Below are 27,240 nucleotides of genomic sequence, written 5' to 3' on the forward strand. Positions count from 1 at the left end.
TCTATCTATCTATCTACCATGATTGAGGTGAACTCCTTTGGGTGAACTCATTTACATGCAGTGCATTGCTAAGTGACTTACGTGTTGCCTGGTCCACAGGCAGTGGGGCAGGTGCTGGGTGTGCAGAACTCTGACAGAGCGCTTGAGAACAGGTTTATGTGCTTGAAAAATGCCACAGCTGAAAGAAATCAATGAGACAGACGTTGCATCTTGCACATATTGCTGTTCATTGTTTTTGCAGTATGTGGGAGAGGGGAAGGGAGGAAAAAAAAAAGGGGGGGGTAACAAACAAAAATCTGTTAATACTTACTGTTGCTGGCGAGCCACTCTGCCTTGTCGACGCCAGGCGGCAGCGCTGTGAGGGCAAACATGTCGGTGTGTGTGATCCGCTGGCACACATACTGCTGCTGCAGATACGGACGCTCTTCCTGATTATTGTTATTAATTCCCCTTGGGAAGACAGCGCAGAGTTAATGAAGCAGACAACAGAAAGAGAAAGCCTGGGAGACAGAAAATATCGCTGTCTAAAACAACCGATAGGTCAGCGGATTAATTACCCCTGCTGCAGTCAGTCGATAACACGTTTTACACGCTCTCATCTGTCTTGCCCTCTGCGGCTGGCACACCACGCATGCAAACATACGAGCACTGCTGTAACTGCAGACCTGAACATCCCATACAGCAGCAGTTAATGTAATGAAGGCAGTCAATTCAGAGCCAGAGTGATTACTGTTAATGAAGCCGACTGCTGCAGTGGTCAGTGCTACAAAGCAAATAAGCGAAAGGAGTAATGTTGTGGAAGATAATGCGGAGTTGAGTGCTGAGGCCTGCTGGCTTTAGAGAAACCTGTCTTTCCCTCATCAGTTCACATGTCTACTGATAAGCTGCAGGTAGAGCTTACTAATCAGCGAAAAGGGAACTAGTGACAGCTTTAGAGAGCGAGCGCAGGGAGTGAATGATGTGTACTGGAAAGTCAAACTTAGCAGCTCGATTTGACTCTATTCAAAGCACGTAGGTGAGGTATTCTGCTGCGATGAGGAAGAGCGCTCTGCTCTGTTTGATAGAAAGAGACAAAAAGACAGTGCTTTGGATTAAAGAGAATATTTAAGTGTAGCGGATCAGGCAGCTGCCACGCTCAGTTTTTAGATGTCTTCACACGCACAGCAGCTGAGGGTTTACTCAGCGTGACCTTGGCTTCTGCGATAAGGAAAACACAGCGCTCTCTATGGGGCTTCACTCCCCCTGGTGTAAATGTGTGTGAGAGGGCTGGGCAGGGAGAATTTGTTTAGTGGTTTAAACAGGAGGTCTTTGTCCAAAGTAAAGGTCGGAATGGACAGACAGGGTGGGACAGTGACAGAAAAGAATGTAAACATTGCAAAGGTACAGTAAAGCAAATCCATGCCAAGCCACGACAAACTTTTCCAGTGTCCACAGGAACTTGTGCTGCTAACATCCTGTCCTGCTCCAGCTCCGTGGTATTAACTCAATTACTGCCTCTTGGCTACCAGTTGTCGGCACACAAACACAATGAACCCGGAGCTACTTGTGATGTTGTGTTTGTGTGTAAACACGCTCCTCTGTGACCCTGCTCTCCTGCTCTTGGCCATCTGTCCACCTTTACCTCAGCCGTGAGCATGAAATAAACAGCCCTCCTCAGCGCAGCCAGCTGGCTGTAAAAAGATTCATCCCAGAGCAAACATTTGCATAGTAACTGAGCTAAAGCACATTCTCCCAGTGCCTCTCCTTGTATTGGTTCAAATTACTTCTCAACATGTGTTCCCGCTGTTAGAGGAATCCACCTTCACTGATGCCATCAGACAAATATGTAACACACACTCTTATCTAGAGAACATTCCTCTGTAAACCATGTGCAGCCAGATTTGTAGTCATGTTTCTTCCAGGCCATTAAAGGACATAACTGCATCTGCTTTTGACATTTGTTCTTTCTAAATACAGCGGTATGTAAAGGGCGACTGCATGAATGCATTCCCAGATAGAAAAGAAAGAAGAGATCCAACTTACAGTTTGTCACTGCTGATGTCAGAAGGCTGAAGAGTCTTCCCGTCTGCCTCCGTAGCCGAGGGGTAACTATGGCAACCCCCCATGGCATAAAGCTAAGAGCAGAGCTGTTGGTCTTGCCAGCTCCACTTTTCCATCCCAAACACACTAACCCACACACTTCTACACACTACGGGCAACATATGGCAACAACCGCTCCAACATTCACATCCATACGGCCGACAAACACACAAAAAAAGTTTCACGAAATACAGCAAAAGTAGTCCAGGAGTTGGGGGGGATTGTCTCCTTCGCTCTAAAGTGAAGCTTTCCAGCCGTCTCTCCTCTCCTTTTGCTCCAGTGATCCAGTGTCAGTGTGTTTATGTCTCCTTTGTCTGGAGTCCCCACACCCCACAGGCTCCTCCTCTCTCAGCTCCAAGCAGACAGGCAGGTTTCTCCACAACCCATTAAAGTACAAAACACGCCTTCTTCCCCTTTCTGCGAATACGTGCTCTCTTCTACATGTGTGCTCTTCTCTGCACAGTGAGCAGGCAGGTGACAAAGTTAAAGGTGGTTTTGCAGTATGGAAGTTGATAAAGATAAAAAAAGAAGGAGGGAGGGAGGCAGCGGAGAGATGAGTAGTGAAGAGGCTGGAGCAGCAGGTGTGTTCAGTATCTGTGCCCGAGCTATAGAGGAATGCAATGACACCCATCGAAGCCAAGGAATGAAACCACACACCCACAAATGAAAGAGCAATGATATAGAATATGAGAAGTGTACCAGCACAAAAGAAAGGTCTTCAGGTCCTCTCCTCCACTGTTGCGTGAACTCATTTCACCTCTGCCTGCAGCAAAGTAAGATCTATGTGCAGGCAGGTTTATGATTGCAGAGGGGGGGAGATAGTGTGGGGATGTAGCATTGATCGCGAGTGCAGCTCACAATGTGTAGGAGACATCCAAGTACGGACCAGGAAGCAACATAATCCACTTGTTCACCTGCCCCTAAGGTAAACATACTCCAAAGAGCGAGTCCTGTTCCCGCTCGCTCTGTGTTTGTACTGTATGTGTGTTTAACAGCAGGCTGTAAGTGTGAGACAAACAGAGGCTCATGTTTGTTCTCTGACATATTTATTAGGTTCATATCTGAATGTACAAGCTAAATTGACAACAGGTAACAGACACATTACTCTCTAAATGAAAAAAAAATAAAATAACAAAACAAAAAAAAAACACCAGCATCAGTCCGCTTCACATAAACAAAAAAAAAAAAAAAGGCATTTAACAACAACGGCTGCCTTTCCCAGCACTCCCCCCACACCGCACATCCGCACACACGTACCCAAATATGATGATAAGCTGTTTCGTGGGAAAAACGTTCAACTTTGAAATGGCCTCAGTGTAAGTAACAAGCAATGGGTAAGTAACAACTTAACACCCATCGTTTCTCCATTGAAGTTTTGGGCACAATACAGCACATACCCAATGAGGTGAATGAGGCTAATGTGCAAACTTAATGGCACTTAAAAATGACCGTATCGTACCTCATGCCATTATGCATAACATCGCAACGTACCCGTAGCTCAACTGCACACGATCCCAAAGTGAAGAAGACACACGCGCGCCCACGCACAAGTCAAAACGCGATGGTAAGGGTCAGATGCAGTGCTTAGGTTTGGCGACGGAGGGGATGAAATATTCTGACCCTGTACACAACCCTGACAAAAAAAACAGCCCTATTTTTCTCTTCTGTCCCTGACATGAAGCAATGCTAACTCTCTGTGCAGTTCCACTTCAAACAGCTCAAAGCCCTGAACAGATAAAAGCAAAAACGAAAAAGAAAAAAAGGCTGTGATCTAAGATGAATCTTCAAAGTCTTTCTTTGACTTGTGTCATCCCCTCCTGCTGCTGATAACTCTATCACATGACGTAAAAAAAAAAAAAAGAAACGATAGAGGGATCAAACAAAGACTGCTTTAGATAAATCTAGACCTGTAAGACCACTGCAAGAAAGGGAGGCTACTTCACAGATATGGAACCCAGTTGTACACTGGTGGGAAGACACACTTTGGCAGAAAGCATTGAAGAAGAAGAAGTAATCTAGAGTATCTACATGATTCACTCATTCAAGTCAAACATCCCCGCCTCTTTGAGAAGGGAATAATGTGGTGGCACTTAGCGCCACCGAATACAAATCAAAAGTGCTTCTTGGAAAAAGTGCTTTCAAAATAAATACAACAATCTATGTAAATCATTCCGTAGGCATATACTGTATGCAATTAAAGTCAACTCCTGCCCTGAGAAAGAGAGAGACGAGGAGAAAGATAAAGTAAAGCATGACTGTCTAGCACACGCAAACTTAAAGGATAATTCTGGTCTATTACAACTTGGCTCGTTTCTGTTGGATATGATTAGATTGTATTAAACATGTTAATTGCTAATAACATGAAGGCTGATGACAATTCAAGAGAGACGAGGGGCTGGACCCCAAATGAGTGTTGATAGTGGGGCTGCAGCTAAAGCTGATTTCCATCATTGACTCAAATGTGCAGTTTTTTGACCTCTGGTAGCACTTACGGAGCTGTTTTTTTATGAGTTCATTCGTCTTGCATCCACATTGGAGCACGTGTGCAAGAATGTGAGTGATGCGATACATAATAACGCCAGCAGTCGCACACATTCGGCGAATCAACAAAGTTTTATTAGGACAGAAAGAATTCAGCGCATGTGTGAGAGCTGCAGGATACAAACACTGCGTCTGGTTGTGTAACGCTGGGTGTAAACATCTTTTTTGTTTGTTTACAAGAAAACTCTCCTGTGAACTTTTTTTTTTCTTTTTTTTCGATGAACAGATTTGCTGTTTAATCTATGAACTGTCAGGAGACAGTAAAAAAAAAAAAAGCCCTTCACAATTTGTTAAAACCTAACATGATGCTATAAAACAGCTGCAGTCCAAAACTCAAGGACTTAAAGCTGGAAATTCTCAGCTAGAACAAAGATATGTGTGGTAGTTTTTGCTTGAAAAATTACCTTAACAATTGACTGATTAGAAAAAAAAAGTTACCTAATAGGTTTCTGTTGATAGACGACTGTAATATTTGACAGATTTGTTCAGCTCAGTGACATTAATCCCTCATTACACACATTACACAAGTATGTATGCACAAATAAAACGATAAAAGCATAAAATTAAACATATCGTCTCTGATGGTGATGTTTTTTTTTAATGATTACTGTTACTTCCCCTTATACCCATATTTGGCTTGATAAACTATTAATTAATTAAAATATTATTTTTTTAAAGTGATAAATGGAAACGACGCCCAAGTTGTAATAAACGAGCCTTTAAGTAAACATTACGGAAGACATACCGCAGACAACCGACTCACATTCACAACATGCGCACTCCTAAACCTCCATGAAGGAAGCATGTAAGCAAAGGAACAGGAACTGATGCTGGCCTTTTAACCGAAACAAAGACATCATTATTGCCTCATTTCAACAGTACAACACACATACGATACACACGTTGCAACCTGCGAAACAACCGCCTTCCCATACATTGGATTTATTCCAAAAATAGATATAATGTTTATATATACTGTTTACATTTATATTACGTTTACATATTACCAAGAATAGCCACAACCTAATACAGGTTCAAATTTCACAATATTACATTTAAACAGCTCTGAGGGTGGTATGAACTGGTATGTGCACATCACTGTCGTTTTTTTTTTGTTTTGTTTTTTTTTTGCATGTGTTTGTAGATATGGTTTGTGTATACATGTGTGTATGCGACTGTGTGTGTGTGCGCGTGTGCGTTACACAGGTGTGCTTTCTTTGCCTCTGCATACTTCGTCTATGACCTGAGAATACACTCTGTACCTCAGACAGAGCTCAAACACACACACACACACGTTGATGTACACATGTCTACACACATGGATACAACAGCACACACACCTCTAAACTACATGAATCTGTCGGAGGAGGAAGTGTGACACATCGTCCCCCCCAAATCCGATGCTCCGATTTAACAAGAGAGCATTTATATCCCACATGATCAAAGCAAATAAATTTATACTTGATTGAGAAATGATCTATATAGGATGTACGGGGGGAGGAGGAGGAAAGCCAAATTATTGTCACTCACACATTTGCACGAGTAAGATGTCTGCCTGGCACATACACTGAAATGCTAAAGACAAAATGGTGGCTAGCTAGCTTTGCAAGCATCTTGGCTTTTGTAATCTTGGCTGATTATTTGAATACAGTTTTTCATTACTAAAGTGTAAACAGTCAAATGCTCTGCTAGAAAAAACTCACTGGGCTGTGATTTCGAGCCCAGAGTGCAGACGGGCTCGAACGATCGGAAATTCTGGTGCTGAATTTAACAAAAGTTTCAAATTTTCGACTTCAGTGTTTTCTTAAGATTAAAGTGCAGCTGGCACTATGTGTCACCTCTGCTTGTCACAACACTAAAGGGTGCCTACTTTTCCCAAGTTTAATGGGAAAAAAAATCCACATGTAACACAATTGGGCTTTTGGGTGTCTGACACAGTCAAATGTTCTATAAAACACACATTTCTCTTTGAAGCGTTGTAATTATGTCATGAAGGCGCTGTAGAGACATCAGGACTACCCATGTGTAGCTGTCTGACGTCCAACATAAATACTGTTTGACCTCAGTGCTAAGGATCTTCCACTCACTTACATGTCTTCAGACACAACAAAATTGGCATTGGAGGGCTGCTAACAGGAAGCAAAGGTGGCATGGCTGTGTGTTGTATGAACAGGTATGAAGTGTGTGCCTGTACTGCACCGTTAGGCCGGTCCATTAGCGGATGACTGCGTCTCTCTGGAAGGTAAAAATATAGAGAGACAGAAATTCAGACATTTTTGGTCACTCACTGAGACCTCATCTGATCAACCAAATCCAAAAGAGGTGAAATGAATTTGCTTTACAACACCCAAAGCACCAAAACGTTTGTCAGCTAAGTTTCAATACCCCTCAGTATTCCTAATCAGATACATTTGGCTTGATGAAGCAGAAAAACAGAGGTAATAACATTAACAATTCCACTTTAGGTATAACAGTAAGCTACACAGGCAAGCTTCAATGCAAAGAACAAGGCTCCGACACACCTAAATGGAATGCAGCCAATTCTATAATAACAGGTTACACCTGTGTTTGGGAGGTCAGAAATGTCTGTAGGTTTAATGATGTTTTGCCTGATGATTCTTACTGACACAATTAGGGTTGGTCCGAACAGCAACTTCTGTTCTCTGGATGTTCGGCCCCAATTAATGACGAATGTCACAAATATTTGGGGGTGCTGCGCGGTGGTGAAAAAAATTGATATCCCGATTCGAGCACAGCGAACGAATAGTCAGCTATTCGGCTATTCGGGTCCAGCCCTAGACACAAGTGCAGTGTTTCGCATGTAAGAGCCGAACCATGATCAGTCAGTCTGTTCAAATATCCAGCAAACGTTCATCATAAATGCAGTTTTTCACCTCTTAGTTCGTAATTTATGCTTATTTGTCCAGGTTTGTTGTGTACGCCAGCAGCTGAGAGCGCTCACACGGTGTTAACTAAATTATACTGAACGTGGGTTAATGATTAAAGCAACCATTAACCAGCAGACTGTTTAGCTGCAGTTGTGTTTACAAAATCTGTTGGAAATGGTCAGAGCATCGTGTGAACTGTCACTGAGAAAGTTGGAATTCCAGAGCACAAAGGATTTTGTGATTTGGGTGCTGCAGACAAACTCTGTTCAGCCTTCCTCTAACTGAATATTGGTGTTGGCAGGGGTAGAAGTATTAAAACATACAACTATTAATACAGTACAGAAAAAATAATGTCAAAAAAAGAGTCCTTCGTTGCTTTTTTTAACTTTAACATTAACTAACAATTTCCCTGAGGTTTTACACCGAAGGGATCAATAAAGTTTTATTCTATTCTATTCTTCTATTCTGAAGTGAAGTGAAGAATGGAAGGGAGGAAACTTAACTAAGAGAGAAAATAAATAAAGACTGTCAATTCAGTTCTTTATTATTATTTATTTATTTTTTAACTAAATCATAAAAAGAACCAGAGAGTACAGTTAAAATACCAGATGAATAAACAGCTTCAACTGGAGCAGTAATACTGTTAAAAGCCTGACATTACCCATCCTATACTCGTCCAGGGGATGGGTAACGTCTCTATTCGGCTGTATACAAAACATACAAACACACACACTTACTGTGTGGCAGCAGTCGACTGGTTAGTTGGACTGGCGGTAATTGGGTTGGAACAGTTTCCATGTTTCTTTCCTTTTTCACTTTCTTTATCGTTGCCTTTCCCTTTGTCTTTGATGGACAGTCCTTCTACTGGCACCTTATCGGCTTCGCTGGGAAAAAAAAATAAGAAAGAAGCTGTAACAAACTAGAAAAACAGCCAGGAGACTGTCAACTGGATTCATACTGTCAAGAATAAAATGTAGATACTAGATTCTGCTGTTGGCTAAATCTCCCCAAAGTGATCTGATCTGGGCTCAGTCCACCTGGTCTTTACTATGGCTGGTGCTTACAGCAACCTGTGCATCCACTGCTCCGTTTCTCCCAGCACACAGAGGACTGTAACTGAAAAAATCCTTTTGTGCTAAGGTTCTCGAGTTCAGAATAGGACCTACTGAACCGTAGCATGCATGTTGGTGCACTGTTAGTAACTTGCTCATGTACTGGTTTGTTAGAATGTTGATATGTTGGACTGGTAGCAACCTTTGTTTATAGCATGCTATCTGACAGACTGTTAGTGGTGGGGGTGCTCTGAATGGAAAGAAATCATGTTGACTTGGCTCGTATCAATGTTATGACTGAGAAGGGAGTTATCTGTCACATAACCAGGCAGTGATCGTACACTGCTGTATGTCTGGTGTAACTGAATTAGTAAGGTAACAAATATTTCTGTCACTGGTGTTTGGTAATTAAAGAACGTGTTGAGAACATTGGCTAAACCTCACACAAGGACATACATGTCCTCTACACTAGTTGTGGGTTAGTGCATTGTTTTCATGAATTAGGACTGGCCTAAATGAAAGGGATTATTACTCCACTTCCTGTTAAATGCAACAAGCAAACAAAAACGTGTTTTGAAATCCTTCATACAACTTCAGGAAAAGCATTCCACACTTCAGAGCACAGGACCTCAAGCACAACATACCGTCTGACTGCAGGTCTGAATACTCTGGAGTCAAGGGGAGATGAGAAAGGAAGGAACAGACAGGATGAGGATGATATCAGAAGAAAAACAGAGAAGGGGGGGGGGGTACAACTGTACAGGAAATAGTTTGGAGGGGGGGAAAAGGGAAAGGAGGACTCAGAAAAGCATGTGAAACTACAATAGTTTCACACTGCACCAGACAGAGCGGCTACTCAGTATTTGTGTGTGAGACTGTGTACCTGGTGAAAACCGCCCTCTCATTTTTGGCGTCCACTGTGAGCCGGATGGTCTCCTTGCCAGCACCTGTGGTGATGGTCTCTGTGGTGACCGTCTCACTGGATGTGGAGTCTGTCTTGCCTTCTTCCTCCTCGCTGTCTGAGCTGCTGGAGGAAGAGCTGTCTGATGCCACCAGTGGAGCTTTTCTTGCCACGCACACACTCCACACACAGGCTGGGGAGAGCGAGGGGGAAGAAATACTACATTGATGCATGGTCATTGCATGAGTAAGCATTTCAGCTTCAGTGGCTCTATGTGCCTTACCGGTACATTACTTGGTGTTTTTCTCAGTCAAGGTCTGCCAACTAAAAGGCCCCAGGTTTTAATCCTAAGCTATTTTTTTCCAAAACTGTCAACATTTATCACAAATGATTTGTTATTACTTTTTAATCAACCCTCTGAACCCTAAACCCCATTGGCAGGTTTGAAAGGCATGTCATCACTACAAAATTACACCATCAGAGCTAGAAACTGTAAAAATAGGAAGAATTGCCGGATATTGAACTTCACGACGGTCCTTGAAATACTCATCTGTTCAGTCAGAAAATCAAATCTACACTTAAATCATGATATTTTGTTAAGATTAATGTATCCTACATGTCTCACAACAGACGGTGTTTACACAGGACAGAGAGGAGGTAAGTATAGAAATAAATTAAAAAGTAAGTAGTAAAATATCTATGGTAAGTGAAGCCACCAGTTTTCCCCACTATTGGTAACAACTGTGGGCACTTAGAAGAATAGTGTACATGCTGATTCCAGGCATTTTCAATCATTGTAAAATAAGTAATTAAGACATTCTACTGCAGTTTGTCATTTTCATAATTTACGACATTATAACTTTGTTATACTGCACAGAAGACATTGTTGAGTTCTTTATACTTCTATCTATAGTTGTAGAACTTTTTATTGTAGTGACAAATAAGCCCACAATGAGTGATTTTTTTTTTAACATGCACCCTTTCCATCAATGTTCCATCAATTCACGTGGACCATGACATATAGAGTTAAACAGTTGGTGCACATCAGTAGTGAAGACTGGTGGCTTTTACTGACTTGTCTCCAATTTGATCATTTTCTTCAGTTTTAGCTTGGATACTACTAAACATTTACATTTTATATTATTAGTCAAACAGCCACACTGCAGCAACTTACGGTTCTGGTTTGGTTTGGTGTTGTCTGATCCACTGAGCTCCGAGTCCACGGGAGAGCTGCATCTGGGGCCTGTTTCAGAGCTGGTGGACATAAACCCCACAGATTCAAAAAACCACAGAAAATTCCGTAATTGCCTCAATGTGTCGTTTTGTAACTACTGAAAGGGTGCTGCAAATGATGATTAGCATACAGTACCCAATGTCTAAATAAGCTCCTCATAGTTTGACAACACAAACTCACCAACAGAAAGGCTGAAAGTCGGTGAACTTGGCCCATCCCTTCTCCTCTGCCTCTGTTGCAGCTGGCTGAGAGACTGGAGAGTCCCAAGCTGCAAAGCCAACTCCTGCTGCAGGAGCCTTTGAGTTCACCTCTCCAAAGTCTGCTACCCAGTCAGTACCTGAGAACAAAATGCATCAGGCACACTCTACATGAGACACTTGCTCAAAACCTGCTTTAGTCCTAAAGTATGTGTACAGAAAAACATCTATACATAACTAAACAACATAACATGTCTCACTCTTAGTTGTTTCAGTCTGCTCCTGACTTGAGAAAGGATCCAGGTCGTCTTTAGGGTCTTCTCCTTCCTCAGAGTCTGAGTCTGCTGCTCTGTCAGAGACGTCAGTGCCAGAAGCTCCTGTCATTTCACAAGTCTTACTGGCTGCTTGGCCTTGGGAGGATCGTGACCCACCAAACCTTGAAACAAATAAAATAATTGAATGTCTGACTGAACAAAATTATGAAAGTGTATTCATAACGTTGAGAGCATCTTTATTTAGGGGCATGTGTCTACCTGTTCCGAGACTTGGTTTGTGTTGCATAGTTGATCTCTTTTTCCTCCCAGATGTCCTCTTCATCATCATCAAAGGGCTGAATCCTCTCCTTGGAACAAGCCTCAAACACAGCTGTGTTGGCCTGCAATAAACAGGTGGGTAATTTAAATATGGTCTCAGCAGCTCTCTTTGCTCCCTATGTCAACCACTTGTCAAGTTGACTTGATTTTATGCCCCCTTGTGGCTAAAAAAACATCAATGCATCTTTTTTAAAAATCACATTTACACTCTAAAGAAATGCAGAAATAAAACTTCATACAGATCTGTACAAAACTACATCAACTCACACTGTCCTGGCCTGCATCAATGTTGATATTGATCTCTGCAATCCGGTCAAACGTTGCCCTGAAATAAGAGAAGGCTTCACTTAGTCAGAACACAGTCAAAAGAATACACTGGCAAAGAGAGAAGAATGTCAGGTAATTTACCCAATGCTGTCATCATGATCAGTAAACTCCTCATCATTAAAGCCAAACTGATCCACAAAGTTCGCCGTCATCTGCTGGATCTGATAGTCTGAAAAGGCCTAAAAAGACATCATCGCTAGAATAGTTAGAATTCAGTAGCTCATAATAAAAGCCCTAAATATTTTGATTGTGTTGGTATGAATGTATACCTGCTGTATTGTCAGCTCTTTAGGGAAGGGGCTCTCCATATCATCCTCAGAGGAAGGACGAGGGTTTCCAGTGCCAATCTGAAACCGGAAACACCAGTTTAAATGAAACCTTTCAAAACTGAATGCATGTACAATTGAAAACAGCTATCTGATACCATAGATGTGCATGTGTGAAGGTTTACCAGGTCTATGGTGTTCTTCCTGTTAGTCTCTGACAGTGTCTGGTCCACAAAGGTTTCCCAGCGCCCTCGGTAGTCCTCTGGCAGCTCTACATCCAAAAACACAAGAGCATAATGTAAGCAATATTCAGTCAACTTGGCAAATAGGAGAATTTCGACTTTTGCTATTGTTTTGTTGCACATAGGAATGAGTGTGCATGCATACCTGTGATGAGGCTACTAATCTGGGTGTGAACTGGGCCTTTCTCCAGGTTGTGAACCACTGTGTTGGCAATCCTGGTCAGATGTCCCATGTACCCTCTTCTCATACCACCTTCTGACCTGAACAGAAAAGTATCACACTTCTGGAAATCCATAGATTTCTGCTCATTACCAATAACACCACCATGTCAAGATCTCAAAGTTCCTTACTGCATTTTATCATTCTCTTCCCAGGCCTCCAGAATCCTCTGGACAAGGTGGCAGTGTTGGAACAACTTAAAAGAGACAAAGATGGAGTCATTCAGTTGCTCGAATTTAAAAAGAGGCGCCACATTGGTCATTTTGGTAGCACAAACAAATGGCACAAGCAGAGACACCTACGTGAGTCACCATTAAGTTGTGTGCAGAGTTCTCAGAGGTGGCTGAAGGTTCAGAGGTCAGAGTCTCCGTCAAATCCTGCTCTTGCGATGCATCCTGTTCAGGCTTGAATTTTTCATGGGAGCCCAAACCAGGCTGTAGTCTCATTTCATGGGCGCAGGGCCGGAGGATGGCAGCAACACAAAGCTCCACTTGGAGGTGCAGGAAATTGTTCCATGTGTACTTGAAGAACAAGTCCTAAAAAGCAGAAGCATTTTCCATTGAGGCATTTTGCAACTGTCACTTTCTCAACACTGTTGTTTGAAATTGTTAAAAACAAATACAGTGTGTTTCACCATCTCACCAGAAGGAGGTCCATTGTATTGAGTCTGCAGAGTTCCTGTGCTACGACTGCGTGGCTAGCAGAGCTGGTATAAAGCAGAGAAGCCACTAGTCTGGCCACGTGCAAACGCGTGTTCCCCAGTGGTTCCTCCAGCACACCCAAAGTAGTCAGCATTGGCTCTCGCTAAAAATGCACAGATAAAGGGCTCAGAGGAATTTGGAGAAACACGGTTTAGTGGTTTTTACCGTACACTAGAGGTGTCTAGGCGGCAGAGAATGAAACATAACTTCAAAAAAAAGGGGGGCTGGTTGGTTGGCAAAAATGAGAACATGCTTTACATTTTTAGCACGTTCTTATTTAACACAAGCTTGTGATTTTAGCTGTGGGACAAACGCTTTCATCATTTTTGATGCTTTTCACATTGCCCACGACTAACACCCTAATGAATTACACTGTGGCATCTCTGACATTTCATTATTTGTACTTATCATGCATTGTAAATTATCTCCTACGGCAACAGTTAAACATAATGAGAACTTTGTTTATGTACCTTGGGTGGCTCCAGTAGTAGCTGGTGAAAGTGTATCAGGTGTGGCTGGATGGCCAGCAAAATACTGCTGTTAACAGTGTAACTTCTCTCAAATCCCTGAGCATCCATTACACCATCCACCCTGTTGTAAACACAGAAAAAAAAAACATGTTTAAAACATTTAGCACATAAAGGAGACACAAGAGTGATGAAACACATTAACCGGAAATCAAATCAAATCAAAAATCAATCAAATGCCATCATTGTCATTGCATGTACACAAACAACATCAAGCTTAGAGAAATAACAGAGGCCTGGGTTCAGATGAAAATGTTATTAGTGATGATTGCAAAGTAAAACTTGATAGAATCCACTGTTTAAAACCGATTTGAAGTCTGTCACTCACACAGGCCTCCTGATTTCCAGTAAAGTGAGAAGAACTTGAATCCCATTCACGATACAGCTCTCAGTCCTCTCTCCTGAGAACATATTCTGCAACAACTGCTCCACACACTCCTGCCTGTAGAAACACAGTGGAATACATCATTGCCTCTGCGTCCTCTAAGGACAATGTGAACACCGGTGTGTGTGCATCTGTCTGACTTACGATTCCAGCACAGTCAGCAAGGGGTCTGGCTGTGACATCTCTTGGAGCTGATTGGCCTGGTCTCTGCTCAAACGTATGATGTCGCACAAAGTTTGAGATGCATTCGACTGCCTCTGTGAGAGAAAGAAAAAAAAAACTTGGATAATCAGTATTTTAAATTTGTCTGAAGTCTGTGAGTGTGAATGAATGTATACGTTAAATCAAAAAAATAGTTATTTATTATCAATATAAAAATCCTGAAAGTCTCTCTGACCTCCTCATCTCTCTCAGGGTGAATGAGCTCTATGAGTCTTTGGGCCAGTTTTTGGTCATTCAGCCACTGTTGAGAAAAACATCACATTATAACTGCACAGAAAATCTGCACAAAAAAACCCACCCCCAATAGATTGTGTAAAACTTTGAATGCATGCCCATTTTTCTCATACAGTAAGAGTCTCGAGTCGAAGAGGGGGTGGCTCCACACAGCTGATAAGGCGTAGGAGCACATCCATCATGGCCGACGTATCAATATGCTTCAGGACCAACGAAAGGAATCCCTCCTTCCGTCGCAGGAAACTAATCACCTTCACAAAGAATAGAGCACAGGAAACACCACTACACAAAATAGAAAACTGAAAATTGGGACAAAGACATGTAACCTTGCTGTCAACTATTATCTCTGGGATTATTTCTTAGACTGAACATATATCATGGGGAGTGAGATACTAGTTCTTGAAACATTTCTGTTTATCTTTTGTATTTGTCAGTGCTTTTGGCTGCGCAACTTGAACTGCATTCACCTGCAACTTTTAGAGGCAGCAGAACAAGGTCAAAAAGTAGATATTTCAAAACCTGTGCAAGTACAAATAATTCAGGACATTCTTCTATTTCTGCAGTTTCTATGCACAGCACAGTCTTCACAGTGCAGTAGTTGTTTAGCTTTAAGGCTGAGACTTTTAAAACTGACATAAACACAAAAAAAACCCAGAGTCAGTCCATTTATTACCAGCAGCTGTATCAGTTGGCTGCCTCTGGTAAGATAGGTGTCCTTTGAGTTGCTTCACTGAAACTCTCAAAGGACCACTTAGCAACTTCACCCCCAACTCAATCTCCACCCTAAGGCCTGCGCACTGAATCCTCACAGACTTAACTGATGTCATAGCTGTAGCGTTTGAGTGTGTGAGTTTGTAAGGGCTCAAAATTGTATAAAAAGCAGAAATGGAACACACTATTGTGACAACACGCGTAGCTTAGAAACAATGCTTTGGCATTTCAAATTTTTTAAAAAGTGAATGTGGACTTGTGGTTTACTCGCAGTTTGATCAGTAGCTCAGTTGATCACTCTGTTTGTGACATTACAGTGTTCACAAATTTTAGCAAAAATATGAAAAATCAGGAAAGCCTTGAACATCTGTGAATCCTATGTGAACGTCTGACTCGAAATATAACCATCTCTACAAATATGCAATAGATTCTCACAACAGTGCGGAGCAAGCTGTTATCACTTACAGATACATGTCTGAGGGAATTCTTTTCTCAGCACCTTCCATGCTTGGTTTGTCAATAAGGACAACCATGTTTATATGTCACCAATCATGCGACAAACTGTGGGCATGCCCCCCAGGAAAGTCTACAGATATGTGCATCTACAGATAGGGTGCATAATAAGTCTGCATCAGAGCCCTCGTGCACTTGATGATTTGACAGAGAGACAACCCTAAGTCCTTGCACACTTAGCAGGAATGTGCCTCAAAGTCTGAGTGTGGAGATTGAGATTAGGACAATAAATCCAAAAAAAAAAAAAGCACTGGACAAAACCAATGGCTTACATAAACAGAGGAAGTAACTTTATGTCTTTATATCACTTGTACCCACACACAAGCATACATTTGTGTGCACCATTCCAAACAAATATCACCACTGCACACAAGAAAACATATTTTTTCTCTGTTTTAAGATGGAAATCTGACAGTGGTGACAGTATCCACAGCAAACAATCAGTGCACCCATTAGTATCTAAATCAATCAGTCTTGGACCCAAATGGTGTTCAAGGTCAGAGGGTCACTAAAGTCATTTCAAACATCCGCTCTGAAACAGTAATATGCATACAGAATGTCAAAGCTTTCATTTTCTAGATCTGTTGCTCTGGACTTGCAAGACAAACAGTCCACCTTATCTTGAAATCACCAGACCCTGTCAGTGAACAGGGCAAAATCTACACCTTGTGCATGTCCTTGTGTGCTGGCACAACTGCCTGTTGGTGTTTCAAGAGAAACAAAACTTTACAGCCATCTCAGGTGAAAGTAATTCTCACAGAGAGCTTTTTCCATTATCTTGCCATAAGCACCCTCAGACTTTGTGAATTAAATCAGAACAACACACAAATGCAGCTGTCATCTTCCCTGAGATTGCCCTTTGATTTAGCAGAGTGAGTGTATGTGTATTACCTGCTCAGTCTTCCGTGTTATGAGGTTCCCAATTGTCTTGCTAAAGAAAGATGCCAGGAGGGGGTTAAGCGGGGATGGCTGCTCCAAGAAGGCATACAGAGTTTCCAGCAGAGGCTCCTCATTACCCAGCTTATCATTGATCACTCCCACATCACATGTCAGCAACTCACATGCTATATTTGGATACCTGTAATAAATGACGAGAACACAACTTGCGTTAAAATGAAGCATAAACAAAATCATTACCTCATTTTCTACTTTTGAGGACATTGTGTTCTAAAGTGAAACTGGAAAAACAACATTTTCCCCTTACAGGACTGTTGCGATATTCACAGGTTGATTGTCGAACGAGCAGTTACGTAGTTTTGCAATTTAAATGCATCATCAGTGGTTTGGTTAGTTAGCTCAAGACCGTTTTTAAAAAATCCAATCTGAGCCCTTTCAAGCTCTAGACTCCACTGCTAAGTGACAGGTAAGAGAAATGTTGAAGTGCAGCACCAGCAAAACACTTTTTTTTTTCCTGGATACAGTATACTACATCAGCATATTTTACACCTACTTGAAGCGCTTGGTCTCCTCTACACCAGCAGGGGGCTCTGTAGTGATCATACGAACCAGATCCTGCATGCACTGGTCCTGGCACAAGAACAGGAGAAGTCTACAAAATCCATGATGAAGAGGAAAAGAAGCACCAGTTAGCAGAAGCAAAAGTGGCCAAATACTGACATGTAATGATGATTTTAGTCTGCTGCTGAGGACGTGCTAAAGAAAAACCAACACACAAACCTCCTGTTTTGGGCCTTGCACTCCTGGAGCACATCTTCCTCATCCATGAGCTCGGGAAGCGTGACATCCTCCTTGTCCAGTAAAGCCTCCAGATGCGAAGATGTGTGTAAATCAAACTTCCAAAACATGGCTGCGTCACCTTAACATACACTTAGCTGCTGACCTAAAGAGGATGTGGCACAGAGATCAGTATCATGCCTGTGCAGCATGCTTGTACAAGTTACTGAATGACATAAATGTTTAACTGTGTGCTGCATCAGTCCTTTCTAGATACCATACACAGCACTGCCTGCATGGATGGATGCTCTTACGTTCAGACAAGGAGTAGTATCCTCAGTCGGCTCTTGCTAAACACCCATTTGGTTTATAGATCCTGCATGGCCTGGACATCAGCGAGCAACAGCAGATTCACACAGTCAAGACACATACACACCCACTTTACTCATACTAACACCACACACACACAAACCCTGGAGAGACTGCTTTCAACCTGGTAATGAGAAGACAAGAAACAACAAATGTTACAAAATCATCTCTGGACACATTTGCTCTGCCTTCTTCAGAGCCAAGAAGAGGAGTTAAACACAGGCTAAGTGCAGAGACTAGGCTGGAAAGAGGAGGAAGCAATGCATCTGTAATTGTGTTAGCGCTGCACATCTGTTGCTGTTGACATCACCCAGCTTGTTTTGAAGATGGCCCCACACACACAGCTACATCAGCAAATAAGGACTGGAGATAAGATTGATGTTGAGCAAGAAAAATAAAATAGAATCTGTCATCAAAAGAGATGTCACTTTAAGTAATGATACGACTACTTACTTACATTTGTATGACTACAAACTAGATAAGATGATTGATGACAGCTGGAGGACAGATTTAAGGCAGAGATCTTCACCTTACATCCTTCTCAAGCAAATCAGTACACAGAAACAGTGAAGGATCCATCTTAATGAAACCAGCCAAGGTCTCAGTATATAATCTACTTGAGTCCCATGGCTGATCCAACATGCTTGTAAAACAAAGTCAGCAGTCTGAAGAAGGTAATGTATCGTTTTACAGTCTAAAATGAGGCTGGGACATAACTTGCTCAATAGAAAACACCATTAAAATTGATTGCATAATAATAACGATCCCTAAGTGCGCTGCCCGAGTGTACACATCCCTTGAGCAAACATGTTGATCGTAAACAGGTGTTTGCAGGGATCTGACTTTAGGAAATTCATCATTTTACCATAGGGGTTTACTCATTTTCAAATTAAATACAAGTGCACAACCATGGGCAGCTTTAACACAGGCCTGTCAGGCGTCCTGAGATCAGCTGGAAACGATTACTGTTAGCTATTAGCGTACATTAGTTAAGACAGCTTAACGGCCATATTAGTGTGAATTAATGCTAGTTAGCTCGTCCATACAGTAACTTCACGTTAACTTATCTCGTTTTTATTTTTGTCAGCGCGTCTCCGGCGCTAAACGATGGTGCCTTTCACTTACCCTGCATACAAAGATGGTAAAGCAGCCCGTTAGCAAGACGCTTCACTCCCGCTGCTAACGTTATCAAAACTATTTAAACACGGTACCGGAGAGCGACGACGGTTAGATGGAAAGCTAAGATAGGTCAGTTATTTATGAGCTGCGGTGCTAAGTGCTGGGACAACGTCCTCCTGGTTCACACCGAGCGCTAACTTCCGACCACTTGACAGCGAGGCTCGGGCTTCACGCTACGTTTACTCATATTTCATCCTCTCTCCCAAGACGAGCGACCGTTACCTTTGCTCCATCGCTTCAACGCTCGTCGTCCGCAAAGCTGAACCGCAACTCGGCGACTTTGGCTGTCAGGTCACCCGGAGGCCCATAGCAGCCCGTTCAGGACTGCGTTGTTAGCTTAACGGTGCTACCCTTTCCCCGGTTGCAATGTCATTTACGCTGCCGTTACAGCGGCGACTGGCCCTGGCCGAGGGGGGCTGTGTTGACACGCTGCAAATTATTATTCAGCAGTCGGGCAGCAGCAGCAGCAACAACAACAACAACAAAAAATATATCTGTCAGATTGGGAAATCAAAATGGCGACTACCTAAAACGTAATCAAAAGTTCGGCTGTCCATCAACTGTGTAAACAGAGCTCCGTTTTTTTTTTTTATTTGCTGTCACCCTGAAAAACTGCTGTCAGGATACTGCAGCAGCATTTAGCATTCACATCCATACCTCCCAGGAACATTTATTCTACATAAAAGTAAATAAACGCCAGCTTGGAGTTTCAAACTGTGGCAGAGAATGCAATAAGAAGATTTAAGACAAATGCACAATTGAAATGAATTAGTCTAAGTAGTGTAGGGACTGTCCATATCTTTCTGTCTGTAGAGTTTTTGCTGAAAAGCCCAGTTACCCCGCATATTGAATATTATTATATCATTATAACCCACTGCAGCACCTGTGCATGATTTTCTCACTGTGTCGGGTTACAGGTATGCAAATACCACCTGTCAACACAAACAAGATGGAGTGATGATAACCTTGTCAGGCAAAACTCAAAACAAAGTCAAGTCTCTGTAGGCTGGCTGTGAAAAAAAATATTTCAACAATTTACTTTAACAAAATGCACTTGAGGTATCAAAGGTTAAAGTTCTCACAATGATCAGTGCCCCCTTATGTTGTTATGTCATTATTATGGATGTGATAATTATTAATGCTGATGCTGTTTTCAAAATTTCCCCATTTTTATTTGTAGGTTTTGCCCTCTAAATAGAAACTAGCCCCAAAGTAATAAGCAGAAAAGATGATCTTTATGATGTACAACGTTCAAGTGGGCTTTAAACAATAATACAAACAAACAAACAAAAGCCTCTTCTTTTTTTTTAGGGAAAAGCTTTATTGATGTCAAAAACATGGTCCCCAGGGTGCCTTTTTAGATTAAGCCCAGAAAATGTAATTCCTATAAAAACTACAGGATTTGAAGATACAATGAAAGGAAAAGGACCCACAGAGGAACTTCACACGATGCGCCTACTTTAAAGACACTCCCTAACCTCTTCTCTCCCTAAATGCAATGTCTGGTTGTCAGTGAACAAAATTATTATTAATAAATGTTTAAAGTGGATATTATTCTGTATTTCACTGGGGAAGTCTAAAAGTTAGCCTTAACTCGAAAATTTGAGCCTTACATAGTCACCATGTAATCTTTTGAGTCATTATACATTCACAACGTATATTAATTGGAAAATGTTGAGTTAAATGTAACGTTGTGTTTCATAGTTATTTTTTTTATTTTTTATTTTTTTTATGGCAAACTATACGTAAATAAATAAGCAGTGCAACTGTTTTGGGGAATAATATGGTTGCCGTCTGTTAGTGAGTGGGTGTCTGCAGTATCTGGCAAAGACACGGACAGTCCCAGCCGGTGAGTCTTGCGTCGGCTCGTCGCTCAGCTGAACCTCCGCAGAAGGTCTTTCTGTGGTAGCCGGTTAGCATCATGGCGAACGTTGCGGATACTAAGCTATACGACATCCTCGGAGTTTCACCGTCCGCCTCTGAAAATGAACTGAAAAAGGTACGTGTCCGTTGAAACGGAAAGGGAATTTGTTAGTGTTAAAACAGAATATAACGAGGAAGGGAGGTCACCTGTGTAATGTGGCCTAGAAACAAGCTAATGGACGTGAGCTAGCTCCGTTTACTGAACGCTAGCTTAAGATGTACATCAGCTACTCTAGCGAGCTTTGCTAGCCTAGCCAGTAGAACGAGCGAGACAACTGTGCTGTACTTTATCGCACTGCGTCTTTAGAAAAGATAATACAAGCTATACGTTGGTGGCGGCGAATTGCTGATAACGTTTGTTATTTTTGTTGTTCGTACACACATTATAAGGTTGGAGTTGGCCTGTCCGAAAACCAAGAAATACATTGATGACCACGAGTGTGATTAGCTTGCCGGCTACTAACGCTAGATGATACATTCCAGCAAATAGTCTCCACCGATTTAGCAACGAAACAAGCTAAATGTGTGACTTCGCTAATGATAGGCACTTAGTAATGTCGTCTTTGTGTTTAACAGCGTCAGTGTAACATTAAATAATGATGAACATGCGATGAAAACAGTATTTGCGTTAACGCCGAAGGTAAAGTTGTGTGGGGGTTATAAGCTAATGTTAATGTCACTCTTCGTGTAGCTGTAGTAAAAAACATTCGCATATAGTGTACCTTAAAGTCTATTCAAACATCAGGCAATTGCAGATTTGTTTATAATCGACAGCACTGCCTCCCCTGCAAAAGATGACTTGAGACCATTTAATGTTTGTGACTGCTTGTGTACTCGTCTTCATATTCTGTACATTAAACCGACCAAATAGATAAAATTATCGCCAACCGTTACAACAGCGCTTTTAAACAAACAACAAAAAATCAGCAGGCCTCTTGGTGGCAAAAGGAGAACGTACTACTCGTTTTCAAAACCTTTTTATGTGTCACAATGTTTTACTTTCATTCTTGTTTGTGGGGTCATGAGATCATAATAGTCATCGCTTTACCAGAAACTCAAAAACTGCAGATTTATACGTGGAGTTTTTGTTGGGTTTCTGAGATGTCAAAGGCAGCCATGCACTTGCCTGTCTCCTGATGTTTTTGACAGCAGGCCCACAAGTCAAGCCCTTGGCTAGTCAGGACAGTTAATACACTTTAGTGATTTGCAAGCAACCTGTTTGACACTGACACCAGAGCTCAGGTCACTTACACAGCTTTGTTCATGTTGATTTTTGGTTTTATTCCAGGCTTACCGCAAACTGGCCAAAGAATACCATCCCGACAAGAATCCTGATGCCGGAGACAAGGTATGATGCACCAAAACATATCACGTTAGCAGCAGCAGCAACACTAGGACTAGCAACAGTGCCAAAAGCAGTAGCTCAACAATTGGGCACAAGAAATGATGCCAACTTCATTTGTCATGATCACACAGCCCCACTCTTTGAGGATCAGAGTACAGATTCTGAAATGGCTTTCCTCTAGAGAAAAGCAAATCCACTTTTGATGTTTACTGCCTTATGACTTGTACCTTTCTGATTTTCCAAGAACGTGACAGTACAAACTAGACTTTTCTTTTTTAAGGTGCTCTTTACTTTGTAAAAGGGCTCCTTGTTGTGATGCAATGAATGTCTTTGGATCTTACGCTGTGTCAAGCAGTCTGATTGTTCTTCGTTCATTTTTCAGTTTAAAGAGATAAGTTTTGCCTACGAGGTTCTGACAAACCCAGAGAAGAAGGAGCTTTATGATCGTTATGGAGAACAGGGGCTACGGGAGGGAGGAGGCGGAGGGCCCGGCATGGACGATATCTTCTCTCACATTTTTGGTGGAGGACTGTTTGGGTTCATGGGTGGACAAGGCAGAGGACGCAATGGAGGGAGGAGGAGAGGAGATGATATGGTGCACCCTCTGAAGTGAGTATCAAACATCGATGTGGTTCAGATGCTTCAATAAATGGCTGAAATATAATGTGTTAAATGTGTTACGCATTCTTACAACTGATTTGTCTCACAGAGTTTCTCTTGAAGACCTGTACAATGGCAAAACCACAAAACTGCAGCTCAGTAAGAATGTGCTCTGTGGCGCCTGTAATGGGTGAGTCTGCTTTTCATGTTTCAGCGTTGTGATTAAAAGCATATTGATTTGTAGTTTCAAAGCTGAGACTGATAGAATAGATAGAAGATAGAAATGCCTAATAACAGCGCTAAATACTTGACTGTTGACTTTCAGTCAAGGGGGAAAGGCAGGTGCAGTGCAGAAGTGTGTGGCCTGCAGAGGACGAGGCATGAGAATCATGATTAGACAACTGGCCCCAGGGATGGTTCAACAAATGCAGTCAGTCTGCACAGACTGCAACGGAGAAGGTAATATGTCCTTAAACACATGCATGCTGAAAGGCTAACGTACAATTTCAAACAAAACAGTGCACTGAAATCATGTGTGTGGTTGTGCAGGTGAGGTGATAAATGAGAAGGACCGCTGCAGAAAGTGTGAGGGTCATAAGGTGTGTAAGGAGACCAAGCTTCTGGAGGTGCATGTGGACAAAGGCATGAGACACGGACAGAAAATCACATTCTCTGGGGAAGCTGACCAAGCACCAGGCATTGAACCAGGAGATATCGTTCTGGTGCTACAAGAGAAAGAACATGAGGTATCTGAACACAGATGGCTCCTAATATTGAATGTGAAGCTGTTTGTTATCATGTTTTTGAGAAAAACGTTGTAATGAACTGAAGTAACAAACTTCAATCTAAAACAGGAATTCCGCCGTGACGGCAGTGACCTTCACATGGTCCAACGTATTGGCCTGGTTGAAGCTCTGTGTGGCTTCCAGATGACTGTCACACACCTGGATGGACGTCAACTGCTTGTCAAATACCCACCTGGCAAGGTCATCGAGCCAGGTAAGCAAGTCTGCACCACATTTATTTATTGACTCTCCTTAATGGCGTTCTAGCTTTTTTTTTCAATCTGCTCACCTTTTAAGCAGACAGGAGATTATCACATGGGAATTAATGTTTTACTGCAGCTATTAAAACGGCTATTTTTGGAACAGCAGGAGACAGTGAGCCTAAGTTTCCATGTAGAAGTCATTTTTCTAACTACCGTCACGTTGTTGTTATAAACATATATATTTTTCTGATGAATGCTAAAAAAACCTAAATGCTTGTCTGACTGTCAGACAATCAGAGTTGTCGCACAATCAAATCAAATCCAATTGCAGTAATTTTCATGCAAAAGATCAGTAAAAGTATCTAATGCAGACTTACTGTGCCATAATATACATTACACAGCTTGTAAATTGCAAGACCAAAGTGCATAACAGAACCATGCTGGATTGTAAAACTGTAATTACAGATTGATGTTGAGCAACAACAACAAAAATCTGTTATCAAAAGAGATGCCACTTCAATTAATGATAACACTACTTACTTATATTTGTGTGACTACAAACATCAGACTAGATAAGGTGACTGATGGCAGCTGGAGAACAGATTTGAGGGAGAGATCTTCACCTTACTCTCAACCAAATCAGTGCAGAGAAATAATGAAAGATCCATCTTAATAAAACCTGCATCTGCATGATTTTGTTCCCGTGTGTGTGGCAGGCTGCATTCGAATGGTGAAAGGAGAAGGAATGCCTCAGTACAGAAATCCATTTGAGAAGGGAGACCTTTACGTCAAGTTTGACGTCCAGTTCCCTGAAAACAACTGGATTAGCCCTGAAAAACTGAATGTGAGTTGCAGTCGATAAATATCCCGATTTGCACAATGTTAATCTGGACTGATTGAGTTGTCTTGATGCATTTTTCTTTCTTTCTTTCAGGAACTCGAGTGCTTGCTGCCTGCTCGCGCTGAAAATCCTGTTATCGCAGCAGATGCAGAGGAGGTTGACCTGACAGATTTTGACAGGAGTCAAGGTTCAGGAGGTGGAGCCAGGAGAGAGGCCTACAATGATAGTTCTGATGAGGAAGGGGGTCATCATGGCCCAGGGGTGCAGTGCGCACACCAATAGAAAGACTCATACATAGACCTGCACACACATAAAAGCATAAATACATAAACATTAAGCCCCATCGCAAACACCATTCAAGACTTGCTGCACACACACGCACACTTCTCTCGTTTCATGATCCCCGTGAAAAAGAGAAACACAAATACATATACACATAAATATCCACCCTCCTCAGTTCCATGGTGCCCATAAGTCAGAGAGATCCTGGACGTGTGATGACCATTTTGTGTTTATGGACAGTAGTGCTCATCAAAGACTCCAGCAAGAAGGTGGTCTCATTCTCAGAGGTTCACTGACTGAACTTGACTTGGACCTCCCTGTTTTCATCCTAAGCTTTTACCTTTCACTGTGGGAAACACAAGTCTAGTGTATAAAATGCAAATATTGTTGACTATCTTGTAAAAGGTGTAGTTTAGTCAGTCACACACAAGCGCATGCTGCTTCTTGCTGAAGATCTTGGCCGTGTAGATGCAGGGTCCAGACACTACAGAGAAATCTGACACCACACCTGTTTAAATTTCAGTATGTTCACTGCTATTGAAGTGCCCTGCTGCCGTAAGAGTTAACCTGAGTACATCCCCCAAAAGTGCGTCCTCTCCACAGAGAACCACACGTTTAAGCCGCCTCGTCCTCTAAGGTGACCTGTCATATTTTGAAGATGGGATTTGCTGGTTCTGTTCAGTTCGTAGCTGTCATGCTTATACAATATTAAAGCCCTGAGTATAGCACCTGCCAGTCAGGCATTACGTTTTTTTGTTTTTTTTTAGTCTGGATTTTGAGCTTTCTTGTCTTTGTGTGAATGTTAGTGTGTTTGAGACCACAGAACTTGAAGTTGTGTACTCTTAATTTGAGCTGAGGACACACTTGTGTACTTTGTATGTGTGTATTGCAGTGGCTCAGTGTGTGGGAGCTGCTGTGGAATGTTCTGGCTTCTTAGGGGTGGTAGGTATTCCTGCTTTGTGTCGGACTGCAGTGCGAGTGGACACATTCTAAAGTTAGCTAAGGAGGAAAAAACTGAATGTTTATTTGCTGAGAATATCCCCCATGTCGACAGTTACTTTCCCTCTGCTCACCAGGACTGAGAGGTCCACTTCTCCTGCAGAAAAACCACTGGGCCCGCACCAAACCCTCTGTATTATACATATCCCCCCATCGTAGAGTTGTTAGCCAAACCTATGTCCCTTGACATGAAACGATACTCCCATTCCCACATACCTGTAAATAAATACAGTTCCAGTCCATAGGTGCGTTTAAAGTCTACAGCAGTGCCCTTCTGTAGTCACAACCTTTTCTTTCACTAGTGAATTATGGCCAATAGAGCCAACATATAGATGTTTTGATCACATGAAGGAAAGTTATTGGGACCACTGTAGACCGTTAACATGCACCTTTGGGACTCATTGTGTATGTAATTTAGGCCACCGGGGATAATGTGTACACAGTTAAAGGGGGTCATTGATAAATTACATTATTGTTGATGCTTATGGTTGTCAAGAAGATAATTAAACTGTATAATAAACAACTACAAGTTTGTTGAGATCTGTTTTGTTTCATATTCGTAGCCTATATTCTGCACTTTCTTAATGTACACCAACAGTATATGACCACAAAAAATGGAATAACACGTATATAAAAGTTGCATACTTACACTTAAAGGCTATTATTTGAAAATTGGTGGGTCGGATTGTAAATACATAGAAAACCATACATTTGTTGCAGTATGTAGTTGGATGTTGACAGTTATGATGAACACAGGACTAAGTTCAGATGAGCAGCTGTTTTCTCAGTCTGCTCCATCCTCTGTTTCTCTGCTGTGCAGGGCAACTGGACCGAGGAGTTCCTTGAATCCTGCAGTATTCCTAAAGGATGTAAAGTAATGTAGAGGTAAAGCCTGTCGACATCAATTTGGTGTTTGCGATCTGTGTTTGAAGGAGTGACATTCACCTGTCTCTTTTGGACTGCATGATGTAGGAGCGCTCTCTTCTGAGCTGCTCCAGTCGCTCTCTGACAACCGTCTTCTGCTGGTTCTTGTCTTCCTAGAAAACAACACCCAAGGCCAGATGGTGATATTACCAAACATATGAGATGATATTACCCAGAGTCCCTCAAACGTGTAGCTACCAGTGGTAGATCTTGGGTGACATGTCTTAGCCTGTCGGTGTGTTTCAGGCCGAGCAGGTCTTCCTCTGCTTTTCTGTTCTGGATG

At 42.0% G+C, this 27,240-nt stretch overlaps 3 protein-coding genes across 6 annotated transcripts in view; 1 reads left to right on the forward strand and 2 right to left on the reverse strand.

Annotated features, from left to right (window-relative positions):
• LOC103370600 (MOB kinase activator 2) overlaps positions 1-2,386 on the reverse strand; it is a 22,228-nt gene extending 19,842 nt beyond the window's left edge. For both annotated transcript variants that reach the window (XR_520898.1, XM_008299714.1), the window contains exons 1-3: positions 2,023-2,386; positions 311-450; positions 82-178 (exon numbers count right to left, since the gene is read on the reverse strand). Coding sequence is in view for 1 of the 2 variants with exons in the window: in XM_008299714.1 (XP_008297936.1) it covers positions 82-178; positions 311-450; positions 2,023-2,105 (320 nt within the window). In the remaining variant the exon portion in view is untranslated. The remainder of the gene's footprint in view (positions 1-81; positions 179-310; positions 451-2,022) is intronic.
• Positions 2,387-3,108: 722 nt separating this feature from the next.
• Positions 3,109-19,555, reverse strand: ppp6r2b (protein phosphatase 6, regulatory subunit 2b). 3 transcript variants are annotated; one of them, XM_008299717.1, is made up of 26 exons: positions 19,278-19,555; positions 17,822-18,000; positions 17,511-17,673; positions 17,284-17,382; positions 16,725-16,911; positions 14,723-14,860; positions 14,551-14,616; positions 14,298-14,410; positions 14,097-14,210; positions 13,712-13,832; positions 13,183-13,344; positions 12,843-13,076; positions 12,672-12,736; positions 12,466-12,581; positions 12,264-12,349; positions 12,082-12,159; positions 11,894-11,991; positions 11,753-11,810; positions 11,426-11,547; positions 11,153-11,328; positions 10,876-11,032; positions 10,636-10,715; positions 9,444-9,654; positions 9,205-9,228; positions 8,246-8,392; positions 3,109-6,855 (listed from the first exon to the last, which is right to left on the reverse strand). In XM_008299717.1, the coding sequence occupies exons 3-26, from the start codon at positions 17,636-17,638 to the stop codon at positions 6,822-6,824; spliced, it is 2,814 nt and encodes a 937-aa protein (XP_008297939.1). In that variant the 5' UTR covers positions 17,639-17,673; positions 17,822-18,000; positions 19,278-19,555; the 3' UTR covers positions 3,109-6,821. The 3 variants fall into 3 exon arrangements, with proteins under 3 accessions (XP_008297939.1, XP_008297940.1, XP_008297941.1); XM_008299718.1 differs by lacking the exon at positions 9,205-9,228 and having other exon boundaries at positions 19,278-19,554; XM_008299719.1 differs by lacking the exons at positions 3,109-6,855; positions 8,246-8,392 and adding an exon at positions 8,886-9,100.
• A 1,391-nt stretch (positions 19,556-20,946) lies between these two features.
• On the forward strand, positions 20,947-26,571 carry dnaja2b (DnaJ heat shock protein family (Hsp40) member A2b). Its single transcript, XM_008299716.1, has 9 exons — positions 20,947-21,054; positions 22,267-22,326; positions 22,706-22,932; positions 23,033-23,113; positions 23,249-23,382; positions 23,473-23,669; positions 23,778-23,922; positions 24,628-24,755; positions 24,846-26,571. The coding sequence occupies exons 1-9, from the start codon at positions 20,977-20,979 to the stop codon at positions 25,032-25,034; spliced, it is 1,239 nt and encodes a 412-aa protein (XP_008297938.1). The 5' UTR covers positions 20,947-20,976; the 3' UTR covers positions 25,035-26,571.
• Positions 26,572-27,240: the final 669 nt, after the last annotated feature.

This window comes from Stegastes partitus, unplaced genomic scaffold (genome assembly GCF_000690725.1).
Source record: "Stegastes partitus isolate 25-593 unplaced genomic scaffold, Stegastes_partitus-1.0.2 Scaffold1451, whole genome shotgun sequence".
In the NCBI taxonomy this organism is placed as follows: Eukaryota; Metazoa; Chordata; class Actinopteri; family Pomacentridae; genus Stegastes; species Stegastes partitus.

What these genes read in the sequence shown, in the direction of transcription:
- ppp6r2b (XM_008299717.1), bottom strand. Translation starts at nt 17,638, where the DNA reads ATGTTTTGGAAGTTTGATTTACACACATCTTCGCATCTGGAGGCTTTA. An exon ending in ACAACTTAATGGTGACTCAC is followed by an intron (nt 12,737 to 12,842) that starts GTAGGTGTCTCT and finishes GTCTCTTTTAAG; the next exon opens with TTGTTCCAACACTGCCACCT. An exon ending in CACCAAACCAAACCAGAACC is followed by an intron (nt 9,655 to 10,635) that starts GTAAGTTGCTGC and finishes CGCTCTCCCCAG; the next exon opens with CCTGTGTGTGGAGTGTGTGC.
- dnaja2b (XM_008299716.1), top strand. Translation starts at nt 20,977, where the DNA reads ATGGCGAACGTTGCGGATACTAAGCTATACGACATCCTCGGAGTTTCA. An exon ending in CTGAAAATGAACTGAAAAAG is followed by an intron (nt 21,055 to 22,266) that starts GTACGTGTCCGT and finishes GTTTTATTCCAG; the next exon opens with GCTTACCGCAAACTGGCCAA. An exon ending in GATATGGTGCACCCTCTGAA is followed by an intron (nt 22,933 to 23,032) that starts GTGAGTATCAAA and finishes TTTGTCTCACAG; the next exon opens with AGTTTCTCTTGAAGACCTGT.